At 42.6% G+C, this 16,937-nt stretch overlaps 1 protein-coding gene across 1 annotated transcript in view; it reads right to left on the bottom strand.

Annotated features, from left to right (window-relative positions):
* The window catches only part of Rab3b (RAB3B, member RAS oncogene family), a 63,627-nt gene that overhangs the window by 5,553 nt on the left and 41,137 nt on the right, over window positions 1-16,937 (bottom strand). The window contains exons 3-4 of the mRNA XM_013022263.1: window positions 11,933-12,051; window positions 7,210-7,334 (exon numbers count right to left, since the gene is read on the bottom strand). Of these exons, the coding sequence (XP_012877717.1) occupies window positions 7,210-7,334; window positions 11,933-12,051 (244 nt within the window). The remainder of the gene's footprint in view (window positions 1-7,209; window positions 7,335-11,932; window positions 12,052-16,937) is intronic.

A 16,937-nucleotide genomic window follows, 5' to 3' on the forward strand; every position in this document is an offset into this window, starting at 1 on the left:
AGAAAGAAAGAAAGAAAGAAAGAAAGAAAGAAAGAAAGAAAGAAAGAAAGAAAGAAAGAAAGAAAGAGAAAGAAAGGAAGGAAGGAAGGAAGGAAAGCAAGCAAGAAAGAAGGAAAGAGAAAAAGAAAGAGAAAAAGAAAAAAGAAAAGCCAAAAGTGGTAACAGATGAGTCAGTAGGACATCAAACCTGGAGAGCTCAAAAATTATCCCAAAGAGAAATCTTTAGGATCCTCTCAAAGGCACCCGAAGTATGAAAACTCTGACTCAAGTTACCAGCTTATGAGTCTAATCAGCTCAGAGATCTCTTTTGCTTAGAATAACCCCTGAATGTGCCTTTACCCAATTACTGTCAGAGGACTGGACAGCACTTCATTAGTAAGCACAGGTGGTAACCTTTCTCTCAGGTTCATTAATAAGGCGCTCAGGCATGAGGCCAGGGAGATGACAACCAATTAAGCAGAATAGCCATCCCCACCCCCGACCTTGTCCCTTCCTCCTAATTGGCTTCAGAACAATGGATTTCTGATATCTTTAGTGGAGTCCAATTCTTAAGCTAACATGCTCCTTCATCCTCCAAAATGATCATTTACCTATTCAGCCTAAAGACAGCTGCTACTGATCCACAGACTCTGTCCTCATTGCCTGCTTCTGAACTTGATTTCAGATTCTACTTGGAAACTTCCAACCAGTTAAAATCACTTCTCCAAAACATTTCTCCAGTATCATTATATTCAAATCCCTTTGTCATCCTATTCTAACAACTCATTTCTATTATGTATTAATCTTCAACTCATACTCCTTTGGTCACTAATAGTTTTCCACCCTGGGTTTACTCTTGTTCTAAGGTACTTTGAGTATCATTTGAACAATCTGTCCAATCTACTCTTCAGTAACCTCCCCATTTGTTTTGTTTCAGCTACACCATTCCTTAAAGCTTGAACTATTTTGACTTGGGTTTGTGTCATTAGAACTGAAAATGGGGGTGGGAGCTGTGTCTCAAGAGATAGAACACTTGCCATAACAAGCATAGAAAACTGATTCAGTATTGCCAAAAAAAGCCACTAAAGGATGCATCATCAATTTCATATCAGCCCCATTGACTTAAAACCAAAACCCTTGTATTAGTGAGCTTTTTAATCCTATAACAAAATACCTGACACAAATTATGAAGAAAACAGATTTGGTTCACAGGTCAGGAGGCTCAAAGTCCAAAGAGCACACAGCATAACTCTGTGGTAAAGGCTTCCCCGTAGCCTTATCATCTCATGGCCAATAGCAATGGCAAGAGCTTATATGGAGCAAGATTACATCTTGTGCCATGAAACAGAGAAAGCTGGGTGGGGGCAGAGTTGCTATTTTTCTAACAACCCTCTTAACAAGATTCAAAGGACATCCCAAAAATTAACTTCAGATAGCACATTCCAATGAACCTAATGCCATCCCACTAGGATCTACTTCTTTTATCTTATTATTATTTATTTGTGGAACTGGGGACTGAACTTGAACTCAGGGCTTTACCAGGCAGGCTCTCTACCACAGTAGCCATATCTCCAGCCCTAGGCTCCACCTTTTAAAGGTTTCACTACCTTCCAACATTATCACCCTAGGGACATGAGCCCTCAGAGACACTCAAACTACACCCAAGCCACAGCAATGCTGTGGACTCTGGACTCTATTTACTGCTCCAGCTTCATAATTTTTGTTTCACACTATGCTTGGCTCACACTATGCTCTAGAAACATTAATGTGGGCTGGGAAGTTGGCTCAGTGGTAGAGCGCTTGCCTTGCATGCCTGAGGCCCTGGGTTCGATTCCTCAGTACCATATAAGCAAAAAGAAAAAAGCCGGAAGTGGCGCTGTGGCTCAAGTGGTAGAGTGCTAGCCTTGAGCTGAAGAGCTGAGGGACAGCGCCCAGGCCCAGAGTTCAGGCCCCACGACTGGAACCCCCCCCCCAAAAAAAAGAAACATTAATGTATCCTCATTTTGTGCTTGTGCTCATACTATTCCTCTTTAGCTCTTAAACCTAATCATATTCACTACTTAACTATGGAATTTCTGATCCCAGATAGCACTCTTTCTCATCTCCTCTGTCTCCCCAACACAGAACACATAACGTACCTACCCCTCCATGCTCCAGTGGCACTTTGCACAATTCAGTCAAATTTCAACCAAGAAAATGAGAAGTATTCTTAGCCTTTCTGTAGGATTGGTTATATAGGTGATCAAAGAATTGAAAAGCCAAACAAACTAGAGGAAACCAGAGATTACCATTAGCAGAAACTAGCATTACCAGAGCAAAGGAAGCTGGAGCAAGGGGGGCATGGAGTCAGGTAAGAGAGTAGTCCCCTCCCTTTCTTGAACCTATTTCTTGATTTAATTTGTGGGAGAAGTTAGTATCTTTGACCATATAATGTGTTATTAGATATTTTATATAATTTTTCATCTTTGCAGACTTTATTTTAAGCCTACATAAAGAATGTCACTTTGCTTTAAAAAAAATAAAAAGAAGAAGAAGCCAGGCACCAATGGTTGACGCCTGTAATCCTAGCTACTCAGGAGGCTGAGATCTGAGGATCGCAGTTCAAAGCCAGCCCAGGCAGGAAAGTCTGTGAGACTCTTATCTTCAATAAACCACTAGAAAATCGGAAGTGGCTCTGTGGCTCAAGCGGTAGGGTGCTCACCTTGCAACTGAAGAGCGCAGGGACAGCACCTAAGCCCAGAGTTCAAGCCCCACGACCAACCAAAAAAGAAGGAGGAGGAGGAGGAGGAGAGGAAGAAGAAGAAGAGTAGCCCTCACTGAAATCGTCATCCAAAATGTGGGGAGGAGTATGTCCAGGATTCTCCCTTTCCTTCATCTTCAACCACTTGCCTCTTGGTTAAGCTCAAACAGAAACCACAGTTACAAGACTGGAAACCCATCTGCAAACGTCAATCCCTTCTTTGAGGTAGGAAGGTAAAGTAGAGATTTGCAGAAGGATCAAGAATGAATGAAACTGGGGCTGGAAAGGTGGCTTAATGGTAGAGTGTTTGCCTTGCATGCATGAGTCCCTGGGTTCAATTCCTCAGCACCACATAAGCAGAAAAAGCCAGAAGTGCCACTGCGACTCAAGTGGTAGAGCTCTACCCTTGAGCTGAAGAGCTCAGGGACAGCGCCCAGGCCCAGAGTTCAGGCCCCATGACCAACCCACCCCACCTCCCCAAAGAAAGGAATGAATGAGACATATGTAGAAGGCTAAGGACTGATATAGCCATCTACTAAAGAATGTAGTTTTTTCCTTATAATTTAATTCCTTGGTAGAAAAGAATTCTTTTTCTTTTGCTGGCCCCAGGGCTTGAACTCTGGGCCTGGCCTCTGTCCCTGAGTCTCTCTGTGCTCAAGGCTAGCACTCTACCACTTGCACCACAGTGCCTATTCTGGCTTTTTCAAAGTAATTTATTGGAGACAAGAGTCCCACACACTTTCCTGCCCAGGCTGGCTTTGAGGAGAGATCCTTAGATCTCAGCCTCCAGAGTAGCTAGGATTACAGGCATGAGCCACCATCTCCCAGCTTCAAAGAGAATTCTTAAGGGCTAAGAACTTGTTCACCTATGTCCCCAATGTTTGATGATGATGACATATTGGGATTTTTATATCGCCACCTAGTGCTAACTGGCTTGCAGTGCCTCCTGTGAGAGGAGCAACTAGATCTCTCACTCTAGCAACATCAGGTCATGTGACTTGCTTTGGTTAAAAGTAAAGCTATACAATCCCAATGAAAGCTTTAAAACCATACTTCAACACACTTCTCTTTTTTTTGGGGGGGGGATGGGGGTCGGTCATGGGGCCAGAACTCTGGGCCTGGGCCCTGTCCCTCAGTTCTTCAGCTCAAGGCTAGTGCTCTACCATTTAAGCCACAGTGCCACTTTGGTTTTCTGGGGGTTAACTGGAGATAAGAGTCTCATGGATTTCCTGCCTAGGCTGGCTTTGAACTGTGATCTTCAGATATCAGCCTCCTCAGTAGCTAGGATTACAGGCATGAGCCACTGGCACCTGGCCAACACATTTTTATTCTGGTTCCCAGAGTAAAAAGTCACAAGAGCCGGGCATTGGTGGCTCATGCCTGTAATCCTAGCTACTCAGGAGGCTGAGATCTGAGAATCATGGTTCAAAGCCAGCCCAGTCAGGAAAGTCTGTGATACTCTTATCTCCAATAAACCACTCAGGAAACAGGAAGTGGCCCTGTGGCTAGAGCTCTAGCCTTGAGCTGAAGAGCTGAGGGACAGCGCCCAGGCCCAGAGTTCAAGCCTCATGACCAACAACAACAACAAAAAAGTCACAAGACTTAGAACTGGCTTACAAATGTGAACAAGAAATAGACCTTTAAGGTGTAAGCTCATTCAGATTAAGCATTCAACATAATCAAGAGTATTCTCACTAATATCACTAAGGGTGAGAATTTAAGGAAAAACTATGGTAGGCTCTTGGGGGAAAACATTACTGGATGATATAATGAGAGCATTAAGATTCTGAATGCAAACCTGAGCTTGCCACCTATTACTTAAATGGCTTGAGAAAAGTTAAATCTTAAAGCGCAAAAATAGACACAAGATCTGCCACAGCTCATGGGTAGCCTGGACTCAGCTTCATCAGTAGAAGCACTGATTTACTGCACTGATGATAATGGTGTTACAGAGGCTGGGCTGCTCTCACAGGTTAGAAGAACAAGTGAAAGGCAAAGAGAATTGTTATGCAGCATATTGTGTTAATACCATACAATATCATAAATATACATTGCAATTGAGTCCTAGGACTAGTGACCTTTCCAGTTAGATGATTTAATAAATGCTATTTTTAAAGAAAAGCTAGTTTGGCCAGGCACACGTGGCTCACACCTGTAATCCTAGCTACTCGGAAGGCTGAGATCTGAGGATCACAATTTGAAGCTAGCCCTGGCAGGAAAGTCTGTGAGATCTCCAGAAAACTAGAAGTGGTGCTGTGGCTTAAGTGGTAGAGGTGCTCACCTTGAGCTGAAGAGCTAAGGGACAGCACCTAGGCCCAGAGTTCAAGCCCCATAACAAAAGAAAGAAAGAAAGAACGAAAGAGAAAGAAAGAGAGAGAGAGAGAAAGAGAGAAAGAGAGAGAGAGAGGGAGGGAGAAAGAAAGAAAGAAAGAAAGAGAGAGAGAGAAAGAAAAAGCTAGTTTGATTTAGTATTTTATCGTAATAACAAATCTTGTTTTTGTTTTTTTGTTTTTGTCAGTCGTGGGGCTTGAACTCTGGGCTTGGGTGCTATCCCTCAGCTCTTCAGCTCAAGGCGAGCGCTCTACCACTTGAGCCACAGCGCCACTTCCACTTCCACTTTTCTAGTGGTTTATTAGAGGAAGTAGTGGCTCAAGTGGTAGAGCGCTCACCTTGAGCTGAAGAGCGCAAAGACAGCGCCCAAGCCCAGAGTTCAAGCCCCATGACCGACAAAAAAACAGAAAAATTAATCTAGTGGTTTATTGGCGATAAGAGTCTCATGGCCTTTCCTGACCAGGCTGGCTTTGAACCATGATCTTCAGATCTCAGCCTCCTGAGTAGCTAGGATTACAGGCATGAGCCACTGGCACCCAGCTTTTGTAATAACAAATCCTGAACAGAATATATTCCAATTAACAGCTCTATTGAAATATAATTCACATACCATATTATTCACCTATTTAGACAATTTTTATTTATATTTTTGTTTAATGTCTCCTTTATTAGTTCCATGACATTAGGATGTCTGCTCACCTTTAATTACATCCTAAGTACTAAAACAGACCCTATCTCGGAGTATGTGTGCAATAAATACTTTGCAATGAATATGTAAAATGTATTAATGACTATCTGTCCAGTGCTGAATGCTTGAAATGAAACAACTCAGACATTCTTTGTTCTCAGGGGCTACAAAGAGAGATAATTGTGCAAATAAGTTCTGTTAAGCAATAGAGGAAAGTTCAGGAAGTTGTATAGGACAAGATATGCTACCCAACTCTGACCAATTCATTAAGGTCTTATTAAAGTGACTCCTTAATCCCTGAACTAAGAATTAATCTCACTTCAGTCAGGTGCTGGTGGCTTATGCCTGTAATCCTTACTACTCAGAAGGCTGAGATTTGAGGATATTGATTAGAAGCCAACCGTGGCAGGAAAGTTCCTGAGACTCATCTCCAATTAACCACCAAAAAACCAGACATAAAGCTGTGGCTCAAGTGGTAGAGTGCTACTTGAGCAAAAAAGCTCAGGGACAATAGCCAGGCCCAGAGTTCAAGCCTCAGAACACACACACACACACACACACACACACACACACACACACACACAAGCTCAAAGATGATATTTTAGTCTGATCGTTGCAAGTGTCTACCTTATGACATATATACTTACCTCACTCTGGTTTCCCCATATTTTTCTCCCACATTTGCTTTTCTTTTGCTAAAATTTTCCCATTTTTTAATTGCTATTCTATGATAATGTTTTAAATTTACTTATTTTTTTGGCAGTAACGGGGTTTAAACTTAGGTAGGGCCCATGTTTGCTTAGCAACTGTTCTACTACTTTATCCATACCCTTAATCCTTTTTACTTTAGTTTAGTTGTTTGTTTGTTGGTTTGTTGTTTGCCAGTCCTGGGGCTTGAATTCAGAGCTTAGGCACTTGTCCCTGAGCTTCTTTTGCTCAAAGCTAGCACTCTACCACTTGAGCCACAGCACCACAGCTGGCTTTTTCTGCTTATGTGGTACTGAGGAATCAAACCCAGGGCTTCAGGCATGCAAGGCAAGCACTCTACCACTAAGCCACATTCCCATCCCCCTAGCTTAGTTTTCAAATGGAGATTTGTACTTCTTTCCAGAGCCAGACTAAAACTATAATCCTTCTACTCCCTCTGCCTACCAAATAGTCGGACTTATAGGTATGTGCCACCACACCTGATCCTCTATACTATGGTTGTTTTTAAATAAGATACCTCCTACCTTGTAGAAGGAACTGATAGAAAAAATAATGTTCATAAATTTAACATTTATGTATATATTCAATATAACAAAACATATAATTAGCATAAGACTATAGATACATCATACAAAACAAAAACAATACACATTGAGCACATGAGTAAATTATACACAATCACAATACATATAATGTCACAAATACAAAAATACCCACTTATTCCACTTCCATGTGCACATGTACGCATGTGTTATTCACATACCCAGCTGCTCTGCAAGAAGTCGGCCCTTCTCAGTGGGGACAACCCTCTCCTCTTCCATGTCACACTTGTTCCCCACCAGAATAACCTGAGCATTGTCCCAGGAGTAGGTCTTGATCTGAGTAGCCCTAAGAAGAGACGGGGATAAATGTGTTAATCATGCCGCTATGGGCTGAAAGTCATGTCTCCCTGACCAAATATGCACATGTTGAAACCTAAATCCCAATATGATTGCATTTGAAGATAGGACCTTTCAGAGGTGATTATGTCATAAGGATAGAGCCACTAATAAATGCTATTAGCATCCTTCTAAGAAGATAAAGAGACTAAAACTCTATCCTCTCCCTCCCTCCCTCCCCCACTCTCTGTATCTCCTTCCAGACGATGTAATAACACAAGAAGGCAGTTGTCCTCAAACACTGGTTCTGCTGGCAACCTGAGCTCAGACTTCTCAGCCTCTAGAACTGCGAGAAATAAATGTTGGTCATGTATCAACACAATCTATGGTATTCGTGCGGCCTGAACTCTGGGCCTGGGTGCTATCCCACAGGTCTTCAGTTCAAGGCTAGCACTCTACCACTTAAGCCACAGCGCCACTTGTGGCTTTTTCTGCTTATGTGGTGATGAGGAATTGATACCAGGGCCTCTTGCATGCAAGGCAAGCACTCTACCACTGAGCCACCTTCCCAGCCCCTCTATGGTATTCTTGTTGTAACAGCTCAGACTAACTAATATACACACCCTCCTGTGTCAGAAGAAGATGACTGAAAAATTAAAGAAACAGTCTTCTTTCCACAGATATAGCAATACCTGTCACTAGATACTGCCAATTAATTCAGCTCAGGGATAGTCATAGATATACTTGTACCCACTGGCTGTCACATATGCTGGCCCCTAAGCCGTCTTAACAAAAAAACCTCAGTCACTTCTTTGGTACCCTCTTATATCTGAAGATCTATCTCCTCACTAAGCAGAGGGCTCTTTCCAATGCATGTATCTGATCATGATGTATCCTTTCTTAAAAGTCTTCTCTGGGGACTGGGAATATGGCTTAATGTGCTGGCTTAGCATGCATGAAGCCCTGGGTTCAATTCCTCAGTACCACATAAACAGAAAAAATCAGAAGTGGCACTGTGACTCAAGTAGTAGAGTGTTAACCTTGAACAAAAGAAGCTCAGGGACAGTGCCCAGGTCAACCTTGAACAAAAGAAGCTCAGGGACAGTGCCCAGGTCCTGAGTTCAAGTCCCAGGACTCACAAAAAAAAGTCTTATCTGGACCTTGACTACCCACATGACCAAGTACATTCATACCCTGTCTTTCCAGCCTCATCAATCATTATATTGCTCCATAAGCCTTTTTCTTATTTTTCTTTTTTTTGTTGTTTTTTGTTTTTTATCAGTCATGGGGCCTGAACTCTGGGCCTGGGCGCTGTCCCTCAGCTCTTCAGATGTCGACTAACACTACCACTTGAGCCTCAGCTCCACTTCCGGATTTTTCTGCTTATATGGTGTTGAAGAATCAAACCCAGGGCCTCATGCATGCAAGGCAAGCACTCTACCATTGAGCCACCTTCCTAGCCCAGCTTTTTTCTTTTTGAGAAATAATTTTATTGTTATTATTAAGGTGTTGTACAGAGAGACTACCATTTCATAAGTCTAGTGATGAGCATGTTTCTTTTCTTTCTTTTTTTTTTTTTTTTTTGGTCGGTAGTGGGGTTTGAACTCTGAGCCTGGGCGCTGTCCCTCAGTTCTTCAGCTCAAGGCTAGTGCTCTACCACTTGAGCCACAGCACCACTTTTGATTTTCTGAGTGGTTTATTGGAGATAAGAGTCTCACAGACTTTCCTGCCCGGGCAGGCTTTGAACCACGATCCTCAGTTCTGGCCTTCTGAGTAGCTTGGATTACAGGCTTAAGCCACTGGTGCCCAGTGCATGTTTCTTTTCTTTTTTGTTTGGTCAGTGTCATCCCTTCCTTTACTTTCTCCCAGTTCCATATATCTTCTTAGTCATCCCTTATGATGTTCTTCCATGGCTGTGCCTTTGCCTATACTAGAAATCCCTGCCTCACAACTAGTACATCCTCCAAGGCCTAGTGCTGATTCCACAATTCCTTGTGGAAGCCTTCTCAGGATTCCTGAGCTCCTACTGGTCTCTACTTCCTCCTCTGTGATTCATAAACCTCCACTGAGGTCTTCAGATCATGATTTCGTCCAGAAACCAAAATATAGCAGTGGCTTCCTTCATTTGGATTATTATGTAACTATAAAAAATACCTTCCAGGGGCTGGGAAGGTGGCTCAGCGGTAGAGCACTTGCCTTGCACACATGAGGCCCTGGGTTTGATTCCTCAGCATCACATAAGCAAAAAGAAAAAAAGCTGGAAGTGGCGCTGTGGCTTAAGTGGTAGAGCGCTAGCCTTGAGCTGAAGAGCTGAGGGACAGCGCCCAGGCCAAGAGTTCAGGCCCCATGACCGGACCCCCCCCCAAAAAAAAAACTTCCAGAGGAAAGGGATGATACTGTCCAAAAAGAAATGTACTCTTTACCTGACTTACGTAGCTGTACCCCTCTGTACATCACCTGTATAATAATTTTTTAAAAAGTTAATAGTTTCCAAATGTTTTTACTTTTCAAAGTTTTCAAGTGAGCAGGTATTACTTTTGTAATGAGAAGCATGATTTTAAGAGCGGGAATAAAATAAGATCCTAACTTTATGGGCATCTTAAACAGGCCTATTAAATCCAACCACTTTATCATGTGAAAATAATCATTTTCTCTTTTGGTCTCCTACACCTGCATCATGGCACCTTTTATACTTGAATATATTTATTTGTCTCTCCTTGAGGGCAGATGCAGACCTATTCATCTTTGGTATGACAGCATCAGCACAGAGCAGACAGGGTATCAGTGAATGAATCAATTGGATCAGTAAATAGCTAATGTGAAGCAGATCTTGAATCTGGTCCTGACACCAGCATTGTAACTAACTGAACTGTACCTGCAACTTGTACCTATTACTGACCTTGCTCCTAGAGCTGGTTCCATCACAAACTTCCGTGTGTGTGTGTGTGTGCGCGCGCACGTGCGTGTGTGCATGCACATGTATGCCCGTGTATTAGAACTTGAACTTTTAGGGCCTGAGTGCTGTCTCTGGGCTTTTATGTTCTAGGCTAGCATTCTACTCTTTGGGACCAAGCTCCATTTCTGGCTTTTTAATAGTTAATTGGAGATAAGAGTTTCATAGGTTCCTGCCCAGGCTGGTTTGGAATTGTCTTACTCAGAACTCAGTCTTTGTGTTTTGTTTTGTTTGTTTTGCCAGTCGTGGGGTCTTAGCTCGGCCTGGGCACTGTCCCTCAGCTCTTCAGCTCAAGGCTGGTGCTCTACCACTTAAGCCACAGCTCCACATCTGGCTTTTTTTCCTGCTTATGTGATGCTGAGGAATTGAATCCAGGACCTCGTGCATGAAAGGCAAGCACTCTACCACTGAGCCACCTTCCCAGCCCCAGATCTCAGTCTTTTGAGTAGCTAGGATTGCAGGCATGAGCCAGTGACCCTCAGTTGAGAAGACATTCTCTTAACGGATGAAATTAATTCAATCATCTTTTGCTATGGGCTCATAAAGAGCCAGGCCTATTCTGGGCACTTGAGTTTGGATGGTGGGTGACAGTTAGGGTAAGACCAAATGACAGAGGCAGAATTCAAAGTTTGGGCTTGAGAGAGATGGACACTCAATCTTCAGACTCAAGGTAGGTATCTACAGTCAACTCTTCCTATCTCTCCATCCTACTTCCTTTCAGCTTCCTCCTTCCTCCTACTCGATCTTCACTCAGTTTTCAAATTAGCAACAAGCTCAGGTTATTCTTGGAGAAATCATCACCAGGTGTTAAAGTCACTGTGTTCCCTCAGAGGAATGAACAGACACTAATGGAGAAAAGGAAAGGGGTCACAGCCAACAGGGAATGAGCAGTGTGGAGACAAAGAGCTAATCACTCCAGGAGAGATATGGTGAGAGAAGATGGACAGAGAGTGGGGAGAAAATCAGGACTAGGAGATAAAAGTAAAGAGGGAAATAGTGGAAAGAAAGGAGAAAGGAGGAAGTAGAGGGAAAAAGTTATTAAAAAGGAAGATAGAAAAGGAGAAAAGAGGTTGACTGAGGTGCTATGCTGATTCCCAGTGCCAATTAAACCTCTATGAACTTACACTGGATGTGTTCTTGGTTCCTAAACCCTGCTCCGGGAAACAGAAGTGCTATAGGACTTACTTTCCACCACAGCCAGAGTAATCTTTCTAAAACAAAATTTAGTTGATTCCCAATTCAAATGCTATCATTACAAAACCCTCCATAACCCACCTACCTTCTCATATTTTTGCACATCTGTATATTTTTCTGGAAATTTTTATCCATTTGTCCTTCAAGCTATTTCCTGTTCATTGTACAAAGTGCAGCAAATGTGCCATCAGCCCCAAGTTACCTCCTTTGACTCTCTAAACTAGATCAGAGATTTCCTCTATGTTCTCATAATTTTAATATCTTATTTCATGGCTGTACCTGTCACATGATATTTATTTTCATCATCTGATTCCTGATCTGACTTCTAATCTGAGAATTTCTTGATATCAGAAACCATGTCTGATTCATCTGGGGTTCCCTAACACATAACAGGGGACCTAGGACATGTTAGGTTTTCACAAAGTTTTATAAGCAAACAATTGAATGAATATGTTTCATACCAGTCCTGGACAGCATTGAAGGACTCCTCATTGGTGATGTCATACATAAGGATGAAGCCCATAGCCCCACGGTAATAGGCTGTGGTGATAGTCCGGTACCGCTCCTGCCCAGCTGTGTCCTGGGTAGCAAAAAAGGAAGAGTCAACCACTGGTTTGCTTCGCAAAAAGTCCCTATGATAATTAAGTAATAATCCATGGTACATTTGCAGTGTATTTATTATTTATATTGTAATGTTCTATGATTAGAATAAAATGTTTTTTAAATCTCACAGAAACTACTAAGAAAATTAAAATCCCAATGGAAAAATGGGCAAGAGGCATGAACAATTAATTCATAGTAGAACTGTAAATGAAAGATTATTATACTAAAAAGCATTAGCCTTAACCAGGTACCAGTGGCACACACCTGCAATCCTAGCTACTCAAGAAATAGAGATTGGGAGGCTAAGATCCTAGGATAGCCCAGACAAAAATTCAAGACCCCTGTCTCAGTCAACAGTGGGATGCAGTAGCATGTGCTTAGCAACCTAGGTGTTGTGTAAAGTGTAACCAAATAGACCATGATCCAAGCTAGCTCAGGCATGCAAGAGAATGCTGAGGGAGTGGCCCAAAAGGCACAGTGTGTGGCTGGGTGCTGGTGGTTCACGCCTGTAATCCTAGCTACTCAGAAAGCTGAGATCTGAGTATCATGATTCAAAGCCAGCTTAGGCAAGAAAGTCTGTGAAATTCTTTTTTTTTTTTGGTCGGTCGTGGGCTTGAACTCTGGGCCTGGGCACTGTCCCTCAACTCTTCAGCTCAAGGCAAGCGCTCTACCACTTGAGCTACAGAGCCACTTCCGGTTTTCTGGTGGTTTATTGGACATAGGAGTCTCACCGTCTCTCCTGCCTGGGCTGGCTTTGAACCTCGATCCTCAGATCTCAGCCTCCTGTAGCTAGGATTACAGGCATGAGCCACCAGCACCAGGCGACTTCATGAAATTCTTATCTCCTCAGAACGACCAAAAAAGCCAGAAGTGGAGTTGTGGCACAAGTGGTAGAGTGCCGGCCTTGAGCAAAAAAGCCTAGGGAGCCAGGTGCCAGTAGCTCAGACCTGTAATCCTAGCTATTCAGAAGGCTGAGATCTGAGGATCACGGTTCAAAGCTAGCCAGGCAGGAAAGTCTGTGAGACTCTAATCTTCAATAAACCAGAAAACGGAAGTGGTACTGTGGCTCAAGTGGTAGAGCACTAGCTTTGAGCTCAAGAGCTGAGGGACAGCACCCAGGCCCAGAGTTCAAGCCCCATGACTGATGAGGAAAGAAGGAGGAGGAGGAGGAGGAGGAGGAGGGGGGAGGAGAGGGGAGGGAGGGAGGGAGGAGGAGAGGAGGAGGAGGTGACTAGCAGTGTAAGGCCCTGAAATCAACTCCCAATAGCACATTAAAAAAAATAATAAAATAAAAAACCTTTAGCACTTTTTTAATCCAAGTGTAGATAAGGACTCTGAGTTTATTGGAGTGGGACTTGATTTAATCATTCTGGAAATCAATTTGGAAGACTTAAGAGCATTAAAAAATGTTTGGACCACTGGGCTCAGAAAGATTCCTCCTAAATATTTTTTTTTCCTATAAAATAATCAGCTGGGTGCATGTGGCTCACACTCATAATCCTACCTACTTGGTAGGCTGAGATCTGAGGATTGAGGTTTAAAGCCAGCCTAGAGAGAAGAGTCTGTAAGACTCTAACCTCCAATTGACCAGCAAAAGCACTGTACTGGAGGTATTGCTCAAGCTGCAAAGGAAAACAGCTGGCAGAAAGTGTGAAGCCATGAGTTCACACATCCTAGCACAGTACAAAAAAAGAACCAGAAAAATACTTATGAACAAAAGTGTTTCACAGCTTGATTTAGACAGTGAAAGAATATCATCAATGTATATATTCAATAATAAGAGAATGGTTACAATTAAGAATTTTGTATATGTTAATATAAACAGGAATATTTATGACATGTGACACTGCTTATATGTGTAATATAATACCAGTATTGAAAACATATATCTAAGAAGAAAATCACTGAAGAAGAGATGAGTAATATCTGAAAGGACAAAAATTACTGAAATTAGAACGTTTCTTCATGTATTTTTACTTTCTTTTCAATGAACATGTATTATTCTTACATAAAGAAAAATAAACATTCCAGTCTCCTAAAATAATCATGATCTCAAGCAGTTCATAACCTCACTGGAAAGGCAAAGATGTAATCAAACAAAGATAAAGCCAAAGAAGCTTAACATTATTGGAGAACACAGAGATACTTCACAATGTCCACACTGTCTTCATGTGAAGGACCATCCCATCTCTGCATTATGACAGTTTTAGAATCTATGATGTTGCTGTTGCTATTGCTGCTTTTGATGCTGCTGCTTCTTCTTCTTCTTCTTTCTCCTTTTCCTCTTTCTTCTTCTGTTCCGATTCTGGGGGTTGAACTCAGAACTTTGGCACTGTCCCTTAGCCTTTTAGCTCAAATCTAGTGCTCTACTACTTGAGCCACAGATCCATGTTTGGCTTTTTAGAGATTAATTAGAAGATAATAGTCTCATGTACTTGACTGTCCAGGCTGGCTTTGAACTATCATCCTCAGCTTCTTAAGTAGCTAGGATTCAATCATGAGCTGCCATTGCCTAGCTAGAATATGTGATTCTTTTTTTTGGGGGGGGGGTCCAGTCCTGGGGCCTGAACTCTGGGCGGCCTGAGCACTGTCCTTCAGCTCTTCAGCTCAAGGCGAGTGCTCTACCACTTGAGTCACAGTGCCACTTCTGGCCTTTTTTTTCTGCTTATGTGGTGCTGAGGAATCGAACCCAGGGCCTCATGTATGCAAGGCAAGCACTCTACCACTGAGCTACCTTCCCAGCCCGAATATGTGATTCTTGAATACATACAAAGCATTTCTTCAAGCATTATTCAAATTTTATGAAAGTATAATAAAATTAGCCAGCTACTGGAGGCTCATGCTTGTAATCCTAGCTACCCAGGAAGCTGAGATCTGATGGTTGCGGCCAGCCAAGTCAGGAAAGTCCATGAGACTCTTTGATCCATGAGACCAAAAAGCCAGTAGTAGGGCTGTAGCTCAAGCGGCAGAGCACTAGCCTTGAGCAAAAAAGCTCAGGGACAGTGTCCAGGCCCTGAGTTCAAGTCTCAGTACTGGAAAATAAATAACTTTATTTAAACAGTGGTAGAGCATAAGCCCAGCATGCCTAAGGACCCAGGTTCAAAGCCCAGTGCAAAATTTCTGTGAAATAAGGTTTACTTTTTAAAGTGGGTTTTGAACCCAGAATTTCTTGGTTCTTCACTCAATGGAAGACTGATTTCTATACCTCAGTCAATGAAAGACTACTTTTTCCATACACATTTGCTGAATAGAATCTATAGTGATAGGTTTTTTTTAATAATGAGAAAAATAGCAATTACAAAGTACAAATTACAAATTTTTACACACATTCCATCTCCTCTCCAGAAGCTTTAGAAAAACCCTATATAGTATATAGAATATATGTTGCTTTTATTTTCTTTTTTGGGGGGGAGAGGGGTTGGTCATGGGGCTTGAACTTGGGGCCTGGGTGCTGTCCCTCTTAGCTCTTCAGCTTAAGGCTAGCACTCTACCACTTGAGCCACAGTGCCACTTCCAGTTTTCTGGTGGTTTTATTGGAAATAAGAGTCTCATGGACTTTCCTACCCAGGTTGGCTTTGAACCTCAATCCTCAGATCTCAATCTCCTGAATAGCTAGGATTACAGGTGTGAGCCACTGGTGCCTAGCTTATGCTGCTTTTCTTGTTTGACAGATGAAGAAATTGAAGTTGAGAGAGATTGCCCAATAAGTGTCAAAAACTGGGGTTAAAATCATGTCTATCTTGACTTTTACACCCATAATATACTGCCTTAGCCAAGAAGCATGCTATATGTACTATAAAAGCAGGAAAGTGCCATTCCTGCTGTCAGGAAGCCTTAGTAGAATTGCAGAGGTGACTAAGACATACCACTGAACTGGAATTGAGCAATATGAAACAGTATATCATCAGAACAAGAGAAGTGGTAGAAAATGGTGGAAAACCTGAGAAAATATGTCACACAAGTTCAAGAAAGGGAGAAATACAGTGGTGTAGGGAAGCTGTCAAACAACAGACTCTTCTGTAACAAGCAATCCCCAAATCTCAGCAGCTTGAATAACAAGATTTTCTTTTTCATTATTGCTACATATCCATTAAGGGTTGGTTGGGTGCTCTGCTTTGTGTCTTCCTTATTCCAGGATAAAGACTAGCAAAGCAGTTATCACAGGAGAGATGGTTCTTGAGTCATGTGTTGCCTATTAAAACTTCTACTTTGGGGCTGGGAATGTAGCTTAGTGGTAGAGTGCTTGCCTCGCATACATGAAGCCCTGGGTTTGATTCCTCAGTACCACATAAACAGAAAAAGCCAGAAGTGGTGCTGTGGCTCAAGTCATAGAGTGCTAGCCTTGAGCACAGAGAGGCTCAAGGACAGTGCCCAGGCCCTAAGTTCAAGCTCCAGGACCGGCAAAACAAAACAAACAAGTCTACTTTTAGCTGACATGATGTCTCAAACCTATAATCCTAGCTGCTGGGGAGAAAGAAATTGGGGATCACAGTTTGAGACCAGCCCAGACAAAAAGACACTCTGGAAACTCCATCTCAACCAATGTCTGGGTGTGGTGGTACACACCTGTTATCCCAGCTAGATGAATAGCACAATGGCTGGGCATGGTGATGTGCATCTGTCATGCCTGGAAATATAAGAAAATAGAAGCCAGGCGCTGGTGGCTCACATCTGTAATCCTAGCTACTCAGGAGGCTGAGAACTGAGGATCATGGTTCAAAGCCAACTCGGGCAGGAAAGGCCGTGAGACTTTTTTTTTTTTTTGAGTTCGGTCGTGGGGCTTGAACTCTGGGCCTGGGCGCTGTCCCTCAGCTCTTCAGCTCAAGGCGAGCACTCTACCACTTGAGCCACAGCGCCACTTCT

The sequence above is a fragment of the Dipodomys ordii genome, unplaced genomic scaffold (genome assembly GCF_000151885.1).
Source record: "Dipodomys ordii isolate 6190 unplaced genomic scaffold, Dord_2.0 Scaffold61, whole genome shotgun sequence".
In the NCBI taxonomy this organism is placed as follows: domain Eukaryota; kingdom Metazoa; phylum Chordata; class Mammalia; order Rodentia; family Heteromyidae; genus Dipodomys; species Dipodomys ordii.